General features: G+C 38.5%; 1 protein-coding gene across 2 annotated transcripts in view; it reads right to left on the minus strand.

Annotated features, from left to right (window-relative positions):
* mybpc2b (myosin binding protein Cb) overlaps nucleotides 1–12,905 on the minus strand; it is a 22,194-nt gene extending 9,289 nt beyond the window's left edge. The window contains exons 1-5 of one of the 2 annotated variants that reach the window (XM_041066494.1): nucleotides 12,647–12,905; nucleotides 7,727–7,738; nucleotides 6,076–6,096; nucleotides 357–425; nucleotides 90–238 (exon numbers count right to left, since the gene is read on the minus strand). In XM_041066494.1, coding sequence (XP_040922428.1) covers nucleotides 90–238; nucleotides 357–425; nucleotides 6,076–6,096; nucleotides 7,727–7,738; nucleotides 12,647–12,668 — 273 coding nt within the window. In that variant the 5' untranslated portion in view covers nucleotides 12,669–12,905. The remainder of the gene's footprint in view (nucleotides 1–89; nucleotides 239–356; nucleotides 426–6,075; nucleotides 6,097–7,726; nucleotides 7,739–12,646) is intronic. The other variant, XM_041066495.1, reaches the window with a different exon arrangement.
* Between the last annotated feature and the right edge of the window lie 4,691 nt (nucleotides 12,906–17,596).

Consider the following 17,596-nt stretch of genomic DNA (forward strand, 5'->3'; position numbering starts at 1 on the left):
TCTGAAAGAAGAGGACAAGATCGCACAGTGCATGATTTGCATGTCTCTGTCTCTCTTTCACATACACACAGACACATACACTCACACACCTTAGTATTTCTGTCATAAGTTTCTTTGAACTGCATATGTTTCCCAGCCTTGCTGCCAAGGTCCAGCCACTTGCCCTTCAGCCATTTCATGACGGGTTTTCTTGTCAGGGTGCTGGAGTCAACCTTAGCTATTAAAGTGATGTCCGCTCCTGCCATTCACAAATAACAATGAATTCATAAGACATTATGTAATCAGCATACACTTTATGGACAGCTGTTTCCTGTCTGTCTTGTCCAATTATTCATCCACCCATTTTCCTTTCTAACCTGTGACAGCGACTACTTGTTCTGGAGGCTTCTCGACGAAGAGCCCAGTGAGCTCAGTTGATCCAGGCTCTGGAAAGAAGGAGAAAGAAATTAGTTCACCTGCTCCGGCAAGTTTGAAATTTAACGGATTCAAAAGGAAAAAAAAAAAGAAAAAACGGCCCTTAAATGGCACTGACAACATCCACGGTGTGCAACAAACCAAAGTGCAAGGGACACGGTGAAATGCTTGGACCTTTTTTGTGAACAACCACAAAAAATTCTGAATCACACCTGCACACGTAGACTGAGCACATACAGTACATATGAAACACTACAACCACAAAATGATAAAGCAGACACATTTGGCAGTTTTACATTTGATTTTAAGCACAGATCTGGTTTTTCTTGACTAATAACATTAGAAATGTGTTAAGTCAGACTCCACATGTATTTATAAAACTTGCTCTGACATCAGTCTAAAATTTATGAACTTGTCATTGTTGATAAGTAAAGTTTATGTGCTATTGCTTTATGGTTTGTAAAAGGTTACTAAATAGCAATAAAAATAAAGCATGAAGGATTTTATAAAGATTTCATAGCACTGCCTCTGCCATAGGCAACAGGACACGTACTGTGCTGTACTTTATGGACATTTAGATAGGCCAGAACTGCTGTTTTCTCTTTTTCATTGCCAGAGCAGTGATGGGGCTTGGCTTCCCTAGTCATAACAGATAAAAGTAGCAGTCACTCAGGTTTTGTTTTTTTTGTTGTGCACATGATAGAAGAAAAAAGACTCAGCTGAAGGCTTTGCTCCATGTCAGTCTGTATGTACAGTAGCAAAATAATTACAGCGACTGAGACCATTGCAGCAATGTTGCATACTATATAATGGTTCTAAGACACTCCATGCCCTCAGCTTAAAACACATACAAGGATAAGAGGGGAGTGTGGATGTGTGTCATGTAGTCATGCAAGCAAATGTACCAGTGGTATACAATTACTGCAGCAAAGTATCATTACCAAATTAGAAAGGGCAGAACGTTTTAATGAATTCTGACTGTGCAAAGTGTGAAACTTTTACCAAGAGCATCTGTTGACCTTCATACATCAGCACTTTCTACCCATATCAAAGATTTAGCATCGAAGGTACAAATCTGTAAACAGTGCACACTTTGCATTAGCTTTGGTATATAAATTAAGTCATACTGTACAGTTACTGTCAGGTTTATGTTTTAAAAAAGAAATATTTCAATTAATACCAGGTCCTAACAAATCCAATCCAGAAATATAACATCTTTACTGAACATGATATTTGACCAACACATAACAACGCATAGGATGCATACAGCTGCATTTCATAACGCCACATTTGCATGCAGTGGATAGCCACAGACTCGCACTGTGCCCTCAGCTCGCCCTTACCCTCCCCTGCAGGATTTACCTGAGCTGGGAAAAATCAAATACCCCCATTTAACATATGGAAGTATAACAATTTGTTGTTATACTGTACCATAAGTCAGTGCAAATTCATGAGGTAAGACAAGGCAAGTGAACGGCAATTACAGAATGATTATTCTGTAGAATTATTACATTAACACACCACAAGTAAATGCAATCAAAACTGAACTTTGCTCGTGAAGGTAAGACCATGACTGTTATCAATCAAAACAGAAAGTAATCAAATGTGTTGATTACTACACTTTTAATCACCAACTTCGGAAAAACTATTATTTGAAATTACCTTGATTACTTCTTTTGGACTGATCTTGCAAGGCTGCTTGTCACAAAGGAGGCAATTACTTTACCCCATACAGGCCATGTGCACCCTAGGCCACCTAAATAAACCACTGAAGTGTAACTTAAAAGACATTTGTTGATTGTTTTTGGTTTAGAGCATTGATGTGTCATGAATATTATAATTTGTATCAAAGTTTGTTGCATTTTCCTCTCAAGATACTGTGAGACTAATTGAACTCCAGGCATTCTGCATATTTTGCTTTTATAACATTCAAAAGGTTTCCGTGGCAGGATTTTCTTTCAGGAAATTGGCAGTAACTTCCTGCTAACATTCATGAGCAATACTGGTGCAAGTGCCCCAAAACAGTCTGCAGTTGGCCAAGTGATGATGATCCCCCACACACTATACCCCCATGGGTATGGCTTTAAACAGCCTTGGTATGATAAACGCTTCCCACACAGAAATTCCACTTTAATAGACACACTGACATCAAGCTGAGTGTGGTGCAATACCAACTCTGGCGTTAGGACTGGGGGTTAAACACATGGTTGATATGAAAAATCATACCAAAACCAATGGCTACTGTGGATAAAGTCAGAATGCCCTCCTACACACTGTGCATATGATTCTTTGTAATTAAAATTACATCCCAGGAGTACCTCCTCCACCAGGAGACAACAACTGGATCTTCATCAGGTCAAAAACATTTTTTTGTTGGTTTTTTTTTTGTGCTTTTGCAGGTGTCACATACATATTTAAGTTTCTTCTGCAGCATCTGCAGCGCAGTTTACCTTTCCTCCCTCTGGGCAACTGACGCCACAACAGGAGGAGCTTGCTGAGTCTCACATTCAGTGATGGGCATTCATGACAGAAAAGAAGGACGGTGAGCTGTGCATTCATAAATGCTAAAAAGAGATAAACAGATGGGAAGGAGCTATGGCTTGGCCTGCAGCACAGGACCCATTCCCCAAAGAATTTATGGAAGTGACATCCAGGGCAGTAACCAAACTCAACACTTAATGACCTCACCCTGCTGTCTGACCCCTCTTTTGGCTCACCAGGACATATTTCATGGCAAATTTCCACTCAGCAGCCAACTTCCCCAAGATAGCATCTCTGTTGTGAGGACACAAAGCAGCACATGCCACCTTTGGAGGAATCTATGGCCATCAACCTCTCATGTGCATAACATTAAGTCCATCACCCACGTCCTTGCAACACTGGCCAAATAGCCCAAAAAGGAAGTAACCACAATGGACACTTCCAGGCTCTTTGGTAACATCACCACAGGGACCTACTGAGCTGAGGAAAGCTACAGACTCCTAAATGTGATAATACACAGAAGATTGTGGACTACTCAAAAGCCTTTGGTTAAGCTCGCCCAGGTGTCCCTCTCTATTTCTATAGGGGGATAAAGTAAATCTTATTAATGTCTGTGTTCCCCCTCAGACACAGAAGGCACAGGAGTCTTCAGTTCCCTGAAGCCTTGGCACTTCCATAACCCTTCTCCATCCAATCTATTCCTAGTAAGCCCGAACAGAGGAGACATCCACCTCAATGTTCTGGGAGCTGTGCCCCTGAAAGACCATGGCAGACAGGGTCAGCTTTGAAACACGAACAACAGTTCTTGAATTTCACTTGTAAAACTTGCGGATCAACCCCAACATATTTTAGAGTGTTAATTTATGAATCATACACAACTAAGATGTAATTGGTAGACAATCTACAGGCCTTTGGACTTCAGATAAAGGATGAGACATGAACCTGACTACAGAACTTTCTGATAAGAGGGGAGTGCTGATAACTTGATAACTTTGTTGGATAACTTGAGCTCTCCCTCCAGTTTCCCAGAGCAGGGTAATGTTAAGTTGAGAAGCAACTGTAAAAGTGTCATCACGTCAGATGAGACTTGGTATGTTAGCAACAGCTGCCATTGTTCCGCAATGACTGTTACACATGAACCACAGCTGTGTTTCTACTCTCATTGTTTAAATCGCCAGAGGGACATACGCAACAGAGAGCTGGTAGCATAGGTCACAGATGGGAAGAACTCTTCACACTGGAGAAACAAATTCTGAACTGCTGAAAGAACATAAACACCATAATTTGTGAGTTGTCATCATCAACTCATACCAGCTGTAGAGAACAGTGCAGGTGAATGATAGCATAACACAGTAAACTACCAATGGGACCATTCCAGTCAGGTCTTTGTCTACTCTTTGACATACCCAAGGCTCTTCTGAGTTGTAGGCCTGAGATGTGGCTTATTCTGAGGGTAGCTGTTAGTAAGATGTGAGCACTGTGGCAGGCCCTGCATACTTATATCACATTTTGCATTTTAAAACTGCAGCAGAGAAAGGTTTTGTAAAACAATCTGATCAAGGAGCCTGATGGACACTATTAAGGACTTTGTCAAGAGTGTTACTTGGTCATTGGTGAAAGTGAGGTCACAAAACAAGAACCTTGCTTTCATAAAGGCGTCTAGTGAAGGAAGGTTTACATACAACTATGAAGGAGTCTTTAAAAATTACAAAATCAGTCCAAATTGAAGCATTCAAAATGATTTCAAATGATAAAATAGACCCAGGTCCACTTAACACTTCATATATTATGTGGCATCTTGACCAGCATATAATACCAACATTATGATGTTATAAACACTCAAATCATACTTTTGGAGGCTCAAAAGTAAATTGTCAACAGATACGTCAATATAAATGTCGCTCTTTTCTTACCATCCCCATCAGCTTCAGAATCTGCTGCAGACAAGGAAGCAAACAAAACTGAAAAAAGCAGCTAAGAAGCAAACGGTTGTTGTTCCACAAGAAGACATACAGTTGCAACAGAGAACAATAAACAAACATGCACTATCACGTTTGATCTTAAAAAGAAAATCACCAAAATCCAATCCACCCTGCATTCACAAATGTTTTCCTTAGGACATGTTCAAGGTTGCTGCATGCATAAATAAATATGTAAATAAATAGAACATAAACCACTTACAGTACAAACATACAGAAAACAGAGCATAGCAGTGTGCTGATTTATACTGTACTTACATACATACATACAAAACTGTATGTTGCACCAAACCAAGGTGAGGTTCACACACAAAGTATATATATATACGGTATATGTATATATATCAGTCCAATGATGGAAAACAAATTGAGGCATTCAACATTAAATGAATAACCCTATCACCTATGTCAATGCAGCACAAGTCATTGATTTAAACATCAGAACATTCATTTCAATTGTCTAAAACACTGATTCTGTTAAAGCATAGTACTGTGATGGCGGCTTTATAACTGGTGATGGCTTTAGAGTACATCGTTGTTTACTACATGAGAAATCTGATCAATCACACTATACAAGGTCCCAAGACTATTTATTACCATGTTAACACTGAGACTGGGAAACCGTCTCTTAAATACTATGCTCCGCATAAGTGGAACAATCAGCAGAAGCTTGTAAAAGTAGACAAGTTAATCCCTTTTAATCAATTTAAATCCCTTCTGACTGACATAGAGCAGAGTGAATGAATGCGTTTTCTTTGAATTGATGTTGCCCCTTGTGTTGATGTCCTTGGCCTGTTTGTTGTATAAGTTGTTGATATGTACAGTAACTTTGGTGTGCTTTCATTGTTTGATATGTTCCATAATCAGGGCATCCTTGTAAAAGAAAGCTGGCTCTAAGAACCCCCACCCACCCCCCACCCTCCTTTAAAAGAAGGTTATACTGTAATAATAAAATAAAAGACTTTCATTTTGCATACAAATTAATGTATTTTTGGGCTTTACAAAAATACATAACAAATCATTTTGCAGGTCACCTGAGACCAACATGAAAGATCTTTAAAAATAAAACACACAGGAGTCATGCAGGTACTGTCATTTCCACACAGTGTAGCACATGTATGCACTCGTGTGAATACATTAGGCAGATTATATAGACAGATATATTCAACCAGAGCATCCAGTGTTCAGGATTCTGCCTTACCTCCATCTGCAGGGGGTGCATCTAAGGAAAATGAATGGAAATTAGCTTGAATCCCGATATATGCTGTAATCATTCACTATATTTAGTCATAACTGAAGAAGCTGAGAAGAAAGTCAGTGAAAAGTGGATATTATTTCCTGACACTAAGAGGTGCCTACCATCTTCCTCTGGCTGCGGGTTGGCTGGGCAAATAAAAATCATGGTTAAGTGATTGAAAACAGAAAGACGATGAGACATGCTGGACAACATTGTATTTGGGAATATTGCAAAGACAACAACAACAACTGGATAAACACAACCGAAACACATAAACGGGGAACACTTGCAGATACTTCCTCACACTTTACATGCCTGCTGTGAAATGTTAACCAAAGGTCACGGTGAGAAACAGGTGTGGAAAATGCACCCAGTTGCAGTCAGTCACTGTGTATTAAAATCCACACAGATGGCTTGTGTTGTCTGCTTCAGACATATGGATCTTCTTGCTACAATCCACAAAGTATACATGCCAGAAAAAAAGTCAACTAAAGGGTTTTTTTTCTTCAACAACACCAAAAAGGAAACAAGAACATGAATTACCATTAGACTGGTGATAAAAACACAACAACAAAACAGAAAGAAAAATAGATTCACTTGATGCTGGGACACAGACGTGTACAGACAGTTGTACGTGAGGAATACGATGAGGAAATTTTACCACACAGTCTCGATGTAGTTTCAGCTAACACATGTGATGCATGCTGTAGGCTTGCTAAGAAATGCAAACACACTGATTCAAAGTGGCATAATAATTGCATTATCCCCTTCAGCAGCTTCATGTTGTCATGATGTGATTGACTTATGGGCCTATAGGCTTATCTTCTTGACTCGGTAATTGCTCAACTTGTTGTCAATAGCAAAACCACTCGTTGTGAATTATTCAGATGATTACCCTGACTGATTAGTTCAAACGCATTTTTCAACACTCAGTTCAACCCAAACCCACTCCATGTCACATATTAACACGGTGTGAATGCACTAAATCACAAATCAAGTCACAAAAAAAGAAAAAAGAAAATCAGCATCCCTCACCCTCTTCAGTTGGCTCCTCTGGGGCTAAAATTAGTGGATTTTGTTAGACAGAGCAAATGAAAAGCAACACCATGGCAGCTCATTTGGAAGAAAAAGAAATATTAAAGCCACTCCAACAGCTGAGCAAATAGATTGTATCAGGGTGTAACACATCAAATCCAGATTAGTATCATGTGACCACACTCAAAAATGACTTGTGAAAACCAAAGCGTTTTTCTCATCGTGCCGTCTGTGACATTGCATAATTTGAAAACAGATGAGAAAACAGCTTCAGTTATCTAATGATTTACTGTATGACAGATGCCTGGAGGGGAAAATATAGAACATGTACAGTAGCATGCTGGCATACATGAATAAAATAAAGATCCTAACCAAAAGAAAAAAAAACTGTTCATAACTAAAGTTGGTGATCGTTGATTATACACCCTCGGAGGTCAGAAGCCTGCGTTTGCTTGACACAGGCAGCTGACAGGTTATGTGAGTGAAAAGTGAAAATGTGAGAGCTATAATCACGTCACTGTGTGATAATGTAAGGCACACAAAAGGTCAGTAGGCAAATGGTGTGGAGCAGCTGACTTACCCTCCGGTTTAGCTGAAAAATAGAGACAGAAGAAGAAGACGATCAGAAACATGCATCACATACAGTATGTCTATCAAGTTAGCCACATTAATAAAATATTAACATATATGGTATACTTTTGGAATTTCAGGATGTCCCATATCTTGAATGAATCTAAGTGATGATGGACATCTAACCGTATTTTGTCTTTTAATTACGCAGGGTTTATGATATGTAGCTGGATGCTTGTCTGAACCTGACCGCTTTATATAAAATGGTTATTCCGGGAATGTTTAGAGTATATCTGATTTCATGGTGAAGCCAGTAATCTTGGACCATAAATCCAAAATACAACCTGCCAGGTTAGAGGATACATTCAATAAAAACAACCTTGTCCCAGTAACCTCTAGGACATACCTTGACCTAGATTTTGGCGATTTTAAGGTTAATTTTTTCACCATCGTCGCTACTGTTTGGCAAGACACGTTTCTGTGGCCAAATTGGATCTTCAGACGGACACCGTTCGTTCCGAATGTGGAGTCCTGTGGGTGTAATTATTGAGGCCTAAATCTGGTAAAAGGAAATTCTCAACTGAAATAGAGGCATATAATATACCCATCTCACTGAGTGTCTCTCTGGGGGTCACCGCAGTAGCTGGTAAAGGCCAGGGACGGTGTCTTATGACCTCCCTGAAGTCATGCCACGTTCACTTTAAGAACAGTTTCCTTGAATAGCCAGACCAACTTGACCTTGCTTGCTCTACTGTTCACTCGGGGCTTGTCATAAATTTCTTTCTAAAATAGGTGTCATGAAATTACACCTTACCCTCACATTGTATTCACTTGGGTTTGAAAAAAACATATAATCGTGGTGTTAAATGTGTTAAGTGTATTTGATTTCTCTATCCTTTCACATAATATAGACAGATTGTTCTCACCTGGATCCTCATGCAAAGGTGATATCTTGTTAGCATTATTAGTATTAGTATTTAATGCTACAACTACATTTGTGTTCTGCATTTCCCTCAACAGCTATTTGTAAAACAGTTATAATATATTTCTCAACTGTACGTAACAAAAGGCTTAGAGTAACATGCAGTAGCTTGTTACTTTCTCATTACAAAATGAGAAAATTTGCTGACTTCCAAACTGGAATGACGCTCGCTGCATTAGGTCTTCAGTATTAATACTTTATACATCCTGTGAGAGGATTTAGCACCTGCACTGAGTGTAAATCTGCATCAGCATCTGCTAAGTTAATCCACTTGGGGTCAGAATCTTGATCATCTTCAACAAGTTTTGTGATAAAGTACGCTAATGAACTTCTGACCAGCTGTTCCTCACAGATCCAATGTTCCCCTCTGAGATTGTCTGAGGTTTCATGTATTGGCAAAGTTACCAAAGTTGTGGTGGAGGTATAATTAGTGTGATTTTCCGAGGTTTGCTTGTTGGGTGTAATTGTATAAATAAAAAGAGGAATTTCTTAAGATTCTGTTTGGTTCCTTAGGGGAGACATTTATTTTCTGCCTTGTTTTTATGACTAACAGTGGATGTAAACAATCTCCCTGTGGTGCTACATACAGTACATCTCTGTCCTCATTTACCTTTAGTTTATTTCTGGAAACACGAGTTATGAACATGTTTTGGTGTTTGTACTTTCTCTCTGTTTAATATTTTTTCATGGTCAGTTTAGGTACTGCAGGTCTTCAGCTCACTGTTTGTTTACCTCTCTATGTTTACCACTGACAGCTTGATTTACTGTGTGTGTAATGACTCAGACATAAAGAAAGGTATTAGGTGGCTTGACCTTATCAAACCTCTAAGGATCCCTGGGTGCCTCTTGACAGCATGTGACAAAGTTTATGAAGATATTTCAGCAACACATAATTTAATGCTTGTTGTTTCGGATCTGCTATACAGAAACATGCATATATATGTCATTTCACTATTTCTATTAAGTTACATGTATTTGCAGTGTCGGCTAAACAGAGATTAAACAATCAAATTAGTGTTTCTGAAAACTAATTAGCAAATTTTCTGTGATATCTATATATTTTCTAGGTCAAAAGTTAAATGTTTTATATCTACTCGCTGATACAATTGATGAAATTTCAGTAGGTGAATCAATTAGAATCTCATGTTTATGTCCAATATAACTTCAGTTTTGAATAAAGAAGCCGTAGGTTATATTTTATGGAAATAAAATTTTAAGGCACTAATGTATTTGTATTTACAATAACCATCATCTTGGTGCTTATTTACAAATGCTGGAACACTGTAGACGAGACTCATATTAAGTGGAGCATAAGCTTTAACTAGAAAAAATCCAATCCGATCTACCAGTCAATCAGGGAGTGACAGCAGTTTCCCATCCAGGCTTTTCTCTATAGATTTTGGATCACAGACTATGCCTTTAAGAGTAATCTTTGAAAAATATTAATGCTTATTCACTGAGAGAAGATTTATCATTTCGTCAGTCCACATCATGGTTTTTGTATCCCGCAGAAGATAAACTGTGTTGGGGGACTGGAGAAACTTCCAAGTACAGTTTTGATTCAACTTGCCCTGATAGTGTTTCATCACGTCACAACGATGAAATGAATTACGACTATGAATCATACGATCACTTCCAACCACTGGGTAGGAAACTGTCATGTGCTTGATTGACTACATTGGAGCTACATCACATTCAGGAGGGAGCATCAGGCCTGCTGACCACAAGGGAACTTTCTGGATGAAAGTGACAGATTACATAATGATTTATCTGAGCTGGGCCTGTGAATGGGTTACACCACAACCTGATACACTTGGGTGTGTGAAACTCTATGAACTTATGAAGGACTTATGAGGAAGAAAAAAACAAAGTGGAAAAGGTCAGGGGTATTTTTAGCTGTTAGCTGAAGGCGGATTCTGGCTGCTAAGTGAAGCAGCACAGAAAATGTTTCAACTCATCTTATGTGTAAAATACAGAAATAATTCATATTGTGTGGAAAAAAAAGAAGTGTCACATTGCAAATTAAGGATGAAAAGGTTGCCAGTGTTTCATAGGATTTCAGAGTTATAAATTGAACAGTGGCTGGTTATCTGAGCCTCATACTCAAAGCTTTGCAGTTTGGCTTGGAATTACTGGGCGGAGGGCGGTGCAGACATACAGTAAGCAAAGTGGAATCATATCCATATTACATGGATAAACTCTGTGGCTGTATATGGTGAATAAAAGTAGTGCCCGGTTATGTATCTGGGATAAAAATAAAAATGGCCTCGATTAGATCGTCAAAAAAAAAATAAAAAAATACCCCACGGTCAGATGCAGAGAAAAAGACTTAAAATAGTGCAAAGTAAAATTAACAGCAATGTGCAAACAACCCGAGCAAAGCCTATTACATTCACTATCACAGGAGGGTCGGTGTGGAAGTTAGTTGAAGGGGGTTTCAAAGGCTCAACAAGCGTCACAGAATCTTGGCCTGTAAAACTTCTAACAGGCTCATCTGCAATGACAGTCTCTGATCTTGGGTTTCTGTCAGTTCAGTGATTTAAAGCCTCACTGGGTCAAAGTGGTGGACAGATGGTGCCACAAGCGAGAAAAAGGCAACTATTTATGAGAAAGTAGCGTTCACCCGAAGGTGCCAAGTGTGACGTTTTATTGGAGAAAAATGTGGGGGTTTTTTTAAGCGTGTAAAAAGCACGTCTTTGAGAACTGACTTTTCAGGGTCACAGTTAATGCAGTTGTTTACATCGGACTACCAATGCTGGCATTTGCTAAAAAAAACATGAAAAACGTCCATTGTGGTTTTCCCAGAAAAATCACGAGTCATAGAATATGAATAAAGTCACAATAATGAAGGAACAACGCCTTAAAAATAACACAGTGAATTTTGTATTAAAAGTGACACCTGTTCCATCAACAGTATTAACTCATGAATCTGCTGTGGCTACATTACCACATCTCTCTGGGCTGATGTCGTGCACATGCTGACCCTGATGATGCCATAGCAGCTGACTATGTGATCATTCATGGCCTTTCAAATTTTCTTTATGGACAGATAACAAACGGGAAAACAGCCAAAATGTTTGTCTTTATGGGATCCCTCAGCTGTTTAGCAACTGGAATTTAAATGGTATTAGGGGTGGATCATTACCATCAAGGAACAACAGTAAACACCATTATCAGAATAATAAGCCAACACATTTGGTTATTTTTTGGATCGCATTTTAAAGGATTTGGTTTGTTTTAATTGCAACATTTTGACTTTTTGTTACATTTGACAGTGGATATTTTTGGTTTTATCTAATTCTACATTAGGGTATGACTACAGATATTACTACCAAATGAGGAGGAACTGGGTGAAGCAACCACTAAAGACCACTAAAGACTCAACATGTCCGTTCCAGTAACAGGGATCGATGAGGTCATCTGATATTTTTTGTTGTCTTCAGTTGGGCTGCAAAACACCTCTGCAGTAAACAACTACCGTTAGTCACATGGAGTTTAACTTGTAAGCCTGGACCTCCTGAAGCTCATCACTGCTCCTCCACAATGATGAAGTATTAGAATATTAAACTAAACCACATTATCACCACCAGATTTAGTCATCTTCTTGAACCTTAAGCCAGTTACAATAATCTCTTTTTTGTCTTCAAAACCAAATATATTTTTTTTTCATCAAATCAACATTCTCATTCTTTCTGTCATGTACTACATGATGAGTTGATCTTTCACATATATCAAAATAAAATAATTGTTGGACAAAATGCAGAGCATCACTATCTGCAACATCCTCAGATTTTAAGTAATATATATGTTTATATTAAGAATATACACCAAAAATACTCTAAAACCACCCCACCAGACTACCCAAATGCAAACATCATCCTTGCCACTGAATCCCAGTCTGCAGACTAATTACAATGAATTATGCTTTCACAAAAAGTATCTGCATACCTGCAGGGACTGGCTCAGGCATGGTTATTCCTGTGTCTTCTCTTTGCTGCTGGAAGACTGAGGGCTTGTGGTTCTTATTCCTTTTATTTCTCCCCTCTCTCTCTCTGTTATTCAAAGCTCTCCTGGCACTCAAGTCACCCACACCCTCCTGTGAGCGGGGAGCACAGAGGAGACTGACGACACCCTTAAGGAGTTCAAGAAGAGAAGCACTCCGAGTGAGAGCGTGATAAGGTGAAGAGACAAGAGGGTGAGGTGGTGCTGAAAGGGGACTCGCACATTTATGATGAGATTAATGGACTGACTAAACCTGTTGAGCTCTAATGTTCGCTGGAGAAACACAAAATACACTGAGATGACCAACAACTGACCCAATTTTTGACACTTTATCTAGCTCCTTGTGGTGTCAAACTAATCTTTCAGTCATCACCTCTTACAACCACATTAAGAGCAGGATCAACAAGTATTTGCAAATAATTTTTGCGGTATCTTTTAGTACACATCACTTGATGCTACACTAGACGGATGCTGGGTTTGGCTGTGCAAGTGAATCCAAGAAAATGTAGACGCAGATATTATCCCAGCTAATGCAGACACTTAAGCACTGCATTAACAGATTAGACATTCAACAGACTTTAAATAACTGTATTTTAAACCATTCTATAATAAGAGAACAAGTTCAAAAGATGGCCCAAAACATGGTACATGTGGAATGTCTTTTGAATATTGTAAATTTTACAATCGTACGATGTCCAGCTCTATGAAAATTTGCTAAAGCAAGCAAGTGTATTTCCTACATTTTCCAAAAATGTCTTTAAATAAAACAATAATACTGTAACATAATCTGTGACAAGTAAGAGTTCTGCACTCAAAATCTTGTGCTATCAAGTATTATTAGCAAACAAAGGTGAATGTGAACAAATGTGCCCCCTGTGATATTATTTTATTATTGGATTAATGATTTAATGACATTTGGTTGAGCTGGAAATAACTTTAAGTAAAATACACAGTTTTGGGTAGTTAAATCTGTAAGAATGTATTATATTTTATGAGCTGATCACATGTTTTGTGTGTAATGTTTATCAGCAACAGTTAACTATGGCTGTCAAATTTATATAATGCAACATAATGTAAAATGGAAGCATTAAAGTAAAGTACAAGTAGCTCGGTTTTGTACTTAAGAATAGTACTTGAGTGAATGTACTTAGTTACATTCCACCACTGCTGCTTGGTTTCCTAAATGGAGCCCTGAAGCTTCTAAGCTCCTATTTGTAGCACAAAGGCGGTTGAAAGCCAGACTTGCTGTACATGGTCAGCTGGCCACAGTCAGCAAGAGAGTACTTTTATAATGTTACCCTATGCAGTAGTGTCTGCCTCTTTCCCCCTGGCCTCCCATTGCAAAGCTTCAAGTCTTAGGCATGTCTTCATTACCTGTCGTCATCTCTTCCTTCATTTATCAGAAATGTGCTTGTGTCAACAGCCGGAGCGTCTGTGGAGACGAGTCCCCCGCTGCTGGGGTCAAAGTGTGAATCTGTGAAAGGGGGAAGGCATGTCAGTCTACAGGGACCACCAGACGGATGTATCTCTAGCTGGAGTGGTTGGAATGTCTCAAGGAAAAAGAGCAGTGATGGAAAGAGGGAGCAAGTTGAGAAGGCAGGAGAGATATGACGACAACCTACTGTGCTGGTAGCATAGGCATGAAGGCAGCAGCAACCAGTAGTACTCTACTTGAGCATAGTCACTGAGATGCTTGTAACTGACTTGAGTATTTCCATACTTTACTTCTTTTGTCCACATTTCAGAGGGAGATTTTTTGTGACACTTTTTACTCCACTACATCAATGTACAGTTACAGCTACTGGTCACTTTACAGCTTAGATTTAGATTGTAAAACATGATGTATTGCCAATGTAAGGATGAATTGTAGGAACAGTTTGAACCTCTGGGAAATAAACTTATTCCACATGTATGACATGTAGGAAGAGTAATTTCAAATAATCCGAATACAGAAAATGGATCACCAAGAAAGTTTAGAGCATGGTAATGAGAATGTGTGCATCTATGCATACACAATATGATATGTGCATGAGTGTGTGTGTGGGCAAAGAAAAAGGGAGACAGATGGGGAAGGGCAGTGTGTATATTACGTTTCTCACAGAACACTTTGAGCAGTTTAGCTCCACAAAAAAAAATATTTGAAATAGTGATGAGAAAAAGATTCAGTGGCAACATGAAAATAACTCTTCCCCAGTCAGCATCCCGTGTATCTAATGTGATTAGTCAGTGATTAGTCCAGAATCTGTGAAGATACAGTTTAATGGAGTGTCTGCTAGTACAAGTTTAAATTGAATCTAACTGAAAATTTGCTTTGGAGGGAAGGGATTCTAGCTGATGTGGTATTTTCAAAAAAAAAAAAAAAAAGCCCGTAGCGTCTGACATCTAAAAAAGCTGACAAAACCCAGGAGATGGAGGCACAGGTACAGTTTACATGCTGCATTAGAAGCCTGGTGATGCTGACTTACATTGCTTCTCATGAGCGCTGTTAAGTTTTCTTCAATGTCTAATCATAAATGTTTTTTATTTCAAATTTCACAAAGTTGATCTAGACACCGTGGGCTGTAGTGTGGACATTTCAAGTGACAGATTTCGGTGTTGAAATTTTTTTTTTTTTTTTTTTTTTTTTAAATCTACTCCCTCTCCCTTGGGTTGTAGTCATTCTTCCACCCCTGTATTCCTACCACTCATCCATGCCTGCCACAGCAAATCTTTAGGCAGAAATTTTATCAAGTTTGCAGATGATTCTGGCATTTTGTAGTTTCTTCCAGGAGAACACAACACCATGTTGTTGGCGACTTCGTGTCATGGCACAATAAATTTTAGAAGTTTACAGTCTGCCTCCAAACCCACTCTATAATCTGATAAGGGAATTGAATTGGAGGCCAACTATAAAAATATTCTTTTACTGATGGCAAACTTCAGAGACAGTCACAGAGATCATTTGCTGGGAAGTGCAGCAGTTTTTGTTTTCCTTATAGAAAGTGAAATCATTTAACATCTGCTTAAATTGTGACCGTTGTTTCACCAGATTTGACTGTATTACCTGTGTGTGCTGCAGTTGTCGTGGGAAGCTTTGTGAGAACTGAAAACTGTGCGAGTCATGTGCTGAAAGATGAACATCAACTTTGACTTACAGAGGAACTGATACTCTCTGGCTGCTTCTTCACACTGGATAAACTTCAGAGCAGAGGGACCAGAGTCTTATTTATTCCCTCTGCAATTAGATGGCTTAATTTAAACATGAAATTCAACAGCAGTACAGTGCCTGTATACTGCAACAGCTTGGTAATTTACACTAAAGACTGACCAATTATTGCACTGTCTGGTGCGCAATATAAGTATACCCGGTTGATTTGTGCATTATGGTGCATTTATATTAAGTTTTTTTTTCTGTGCGCTAAGAATGGTTTTATTGTGAGTATTATTTGTTCATTGTATGGTTTTTCTTGTAAATGCTTTCTGAAAACTATGATTCCCATAGAGCACATCTTAGCTAATATTAGTGAGCCATAATGGTTTTATGTTTGAATTAAAAGCATTCACATAATCAACACCTTGCCATAACTAAAGGGAGATTCCCCCACATCTACATTTAATACCTTTTTAATACATTTTTAATTTTCTACCTCACGTATTTTTACAGCACCAGACCAATTAAACAATCAGTCACCTGGAGGTTTTGTTAAATTATTGTTAAGTAAAACAACACCTTTTCTTCTTGTAGTTGCAGCAAATGTTCCAGCTTATGCTCTTGTGTTTTTTCATCACACAAGTTTTCTTAAGATCTGTGTGGCAAGATTTTGATGTGGAGAATCATTTGTTAAACAACATGGCCTGGAACATGGAAAAGTACCTGAAATCTGTTTTGCACCAATGAAAAAATATGCACAATAATATATGAACTTGTTTTATAAATCCTATAATTTGTACTTAAAGTCAATGTAGAACAATTTACAGTTGCAAGCTGTAGCCCTCAGTACGCTGATCCTGATTTAATATATGACACCATGGCTCCATCTTGTGGACATATCAAGAAGTTCCTTTAAATTTACTGAGGAAGAACTTCACTCAACAGTTTGAAATAATGGTTGAGTAGCACATTGCACAGACTGCACAGGCAGCATTTTTCTGTTTCTGTTTCAAGTTTCAAGAAAATATTGTATTCAGTATAATGTTTTGTGATTTCCTAAGTTGCATTCCTGTGTTAAACCCAGTGTAAATTAAATCACTGTTCACTTCAGAATTTCTTTTTTGGTGCTGTGACACGGTTTTTCAGTTGAATAGCAACCACATAGTTGGCTTTACTTTGCATTAGTTCCCTTCAGTAAACATCAGGAACACTGCAATGCCATCTTTGACCACAAAGATTCACTGACATTCAGTGCCTGTTACAACCCAGAGGGGCGCTGTTTCCCTAGTAAACTCAACATAAACTAATGAAGACACTGCTGCAACAATGAAATGAAAAGTATTGCTTATGTGACAAAGAAAATAATTAAATCCACACATTAAAATGATAATGATAGCTAATTTGGATATTGAGGGAGTCCTGGTTTAGCTTGGACGCCGAGAGAAGGCAACACTGCATTTGACAGGGGACAAAAATACTGTTATACTGATGACATTCATTAGGGGGAGACAAAGTCTTTCTTACCCAGGGGATGAGTGTGGCTCACATCTCAATCAGAAGGCATCAAACTGAGTAGTGACTCCAGAGCCACAGTCAATAACAGTAAATCAACAAACCAGTAAATAGAATTTGGGTCAGAGTTACAATATAAATCATGGGACTGTAAAAAATAAAATAAAACCATTTTAACATGTTTCTTCTGTTTTGCTGTGAAATTTCTAACAGCTTTAAAGCTTAAAGTCATGCTTGAACTGAACTTTTTATTA

The sequence above is a fragment of the Toxotes jaculatrix genome, chromosome 21 (assembly GCF_017976425.1).
Source record: "Toxotes jaculatrix isolate fToxJac2 chromosome 21, fToxJac2.pri, whole genome shotgun sequence".
Classification (NCBI taxonomy): Eukaryota; Metazoa; Chordata; class Actinopteri; family Toxotidae; genus Toxotes; species Toxotes jaculatrix.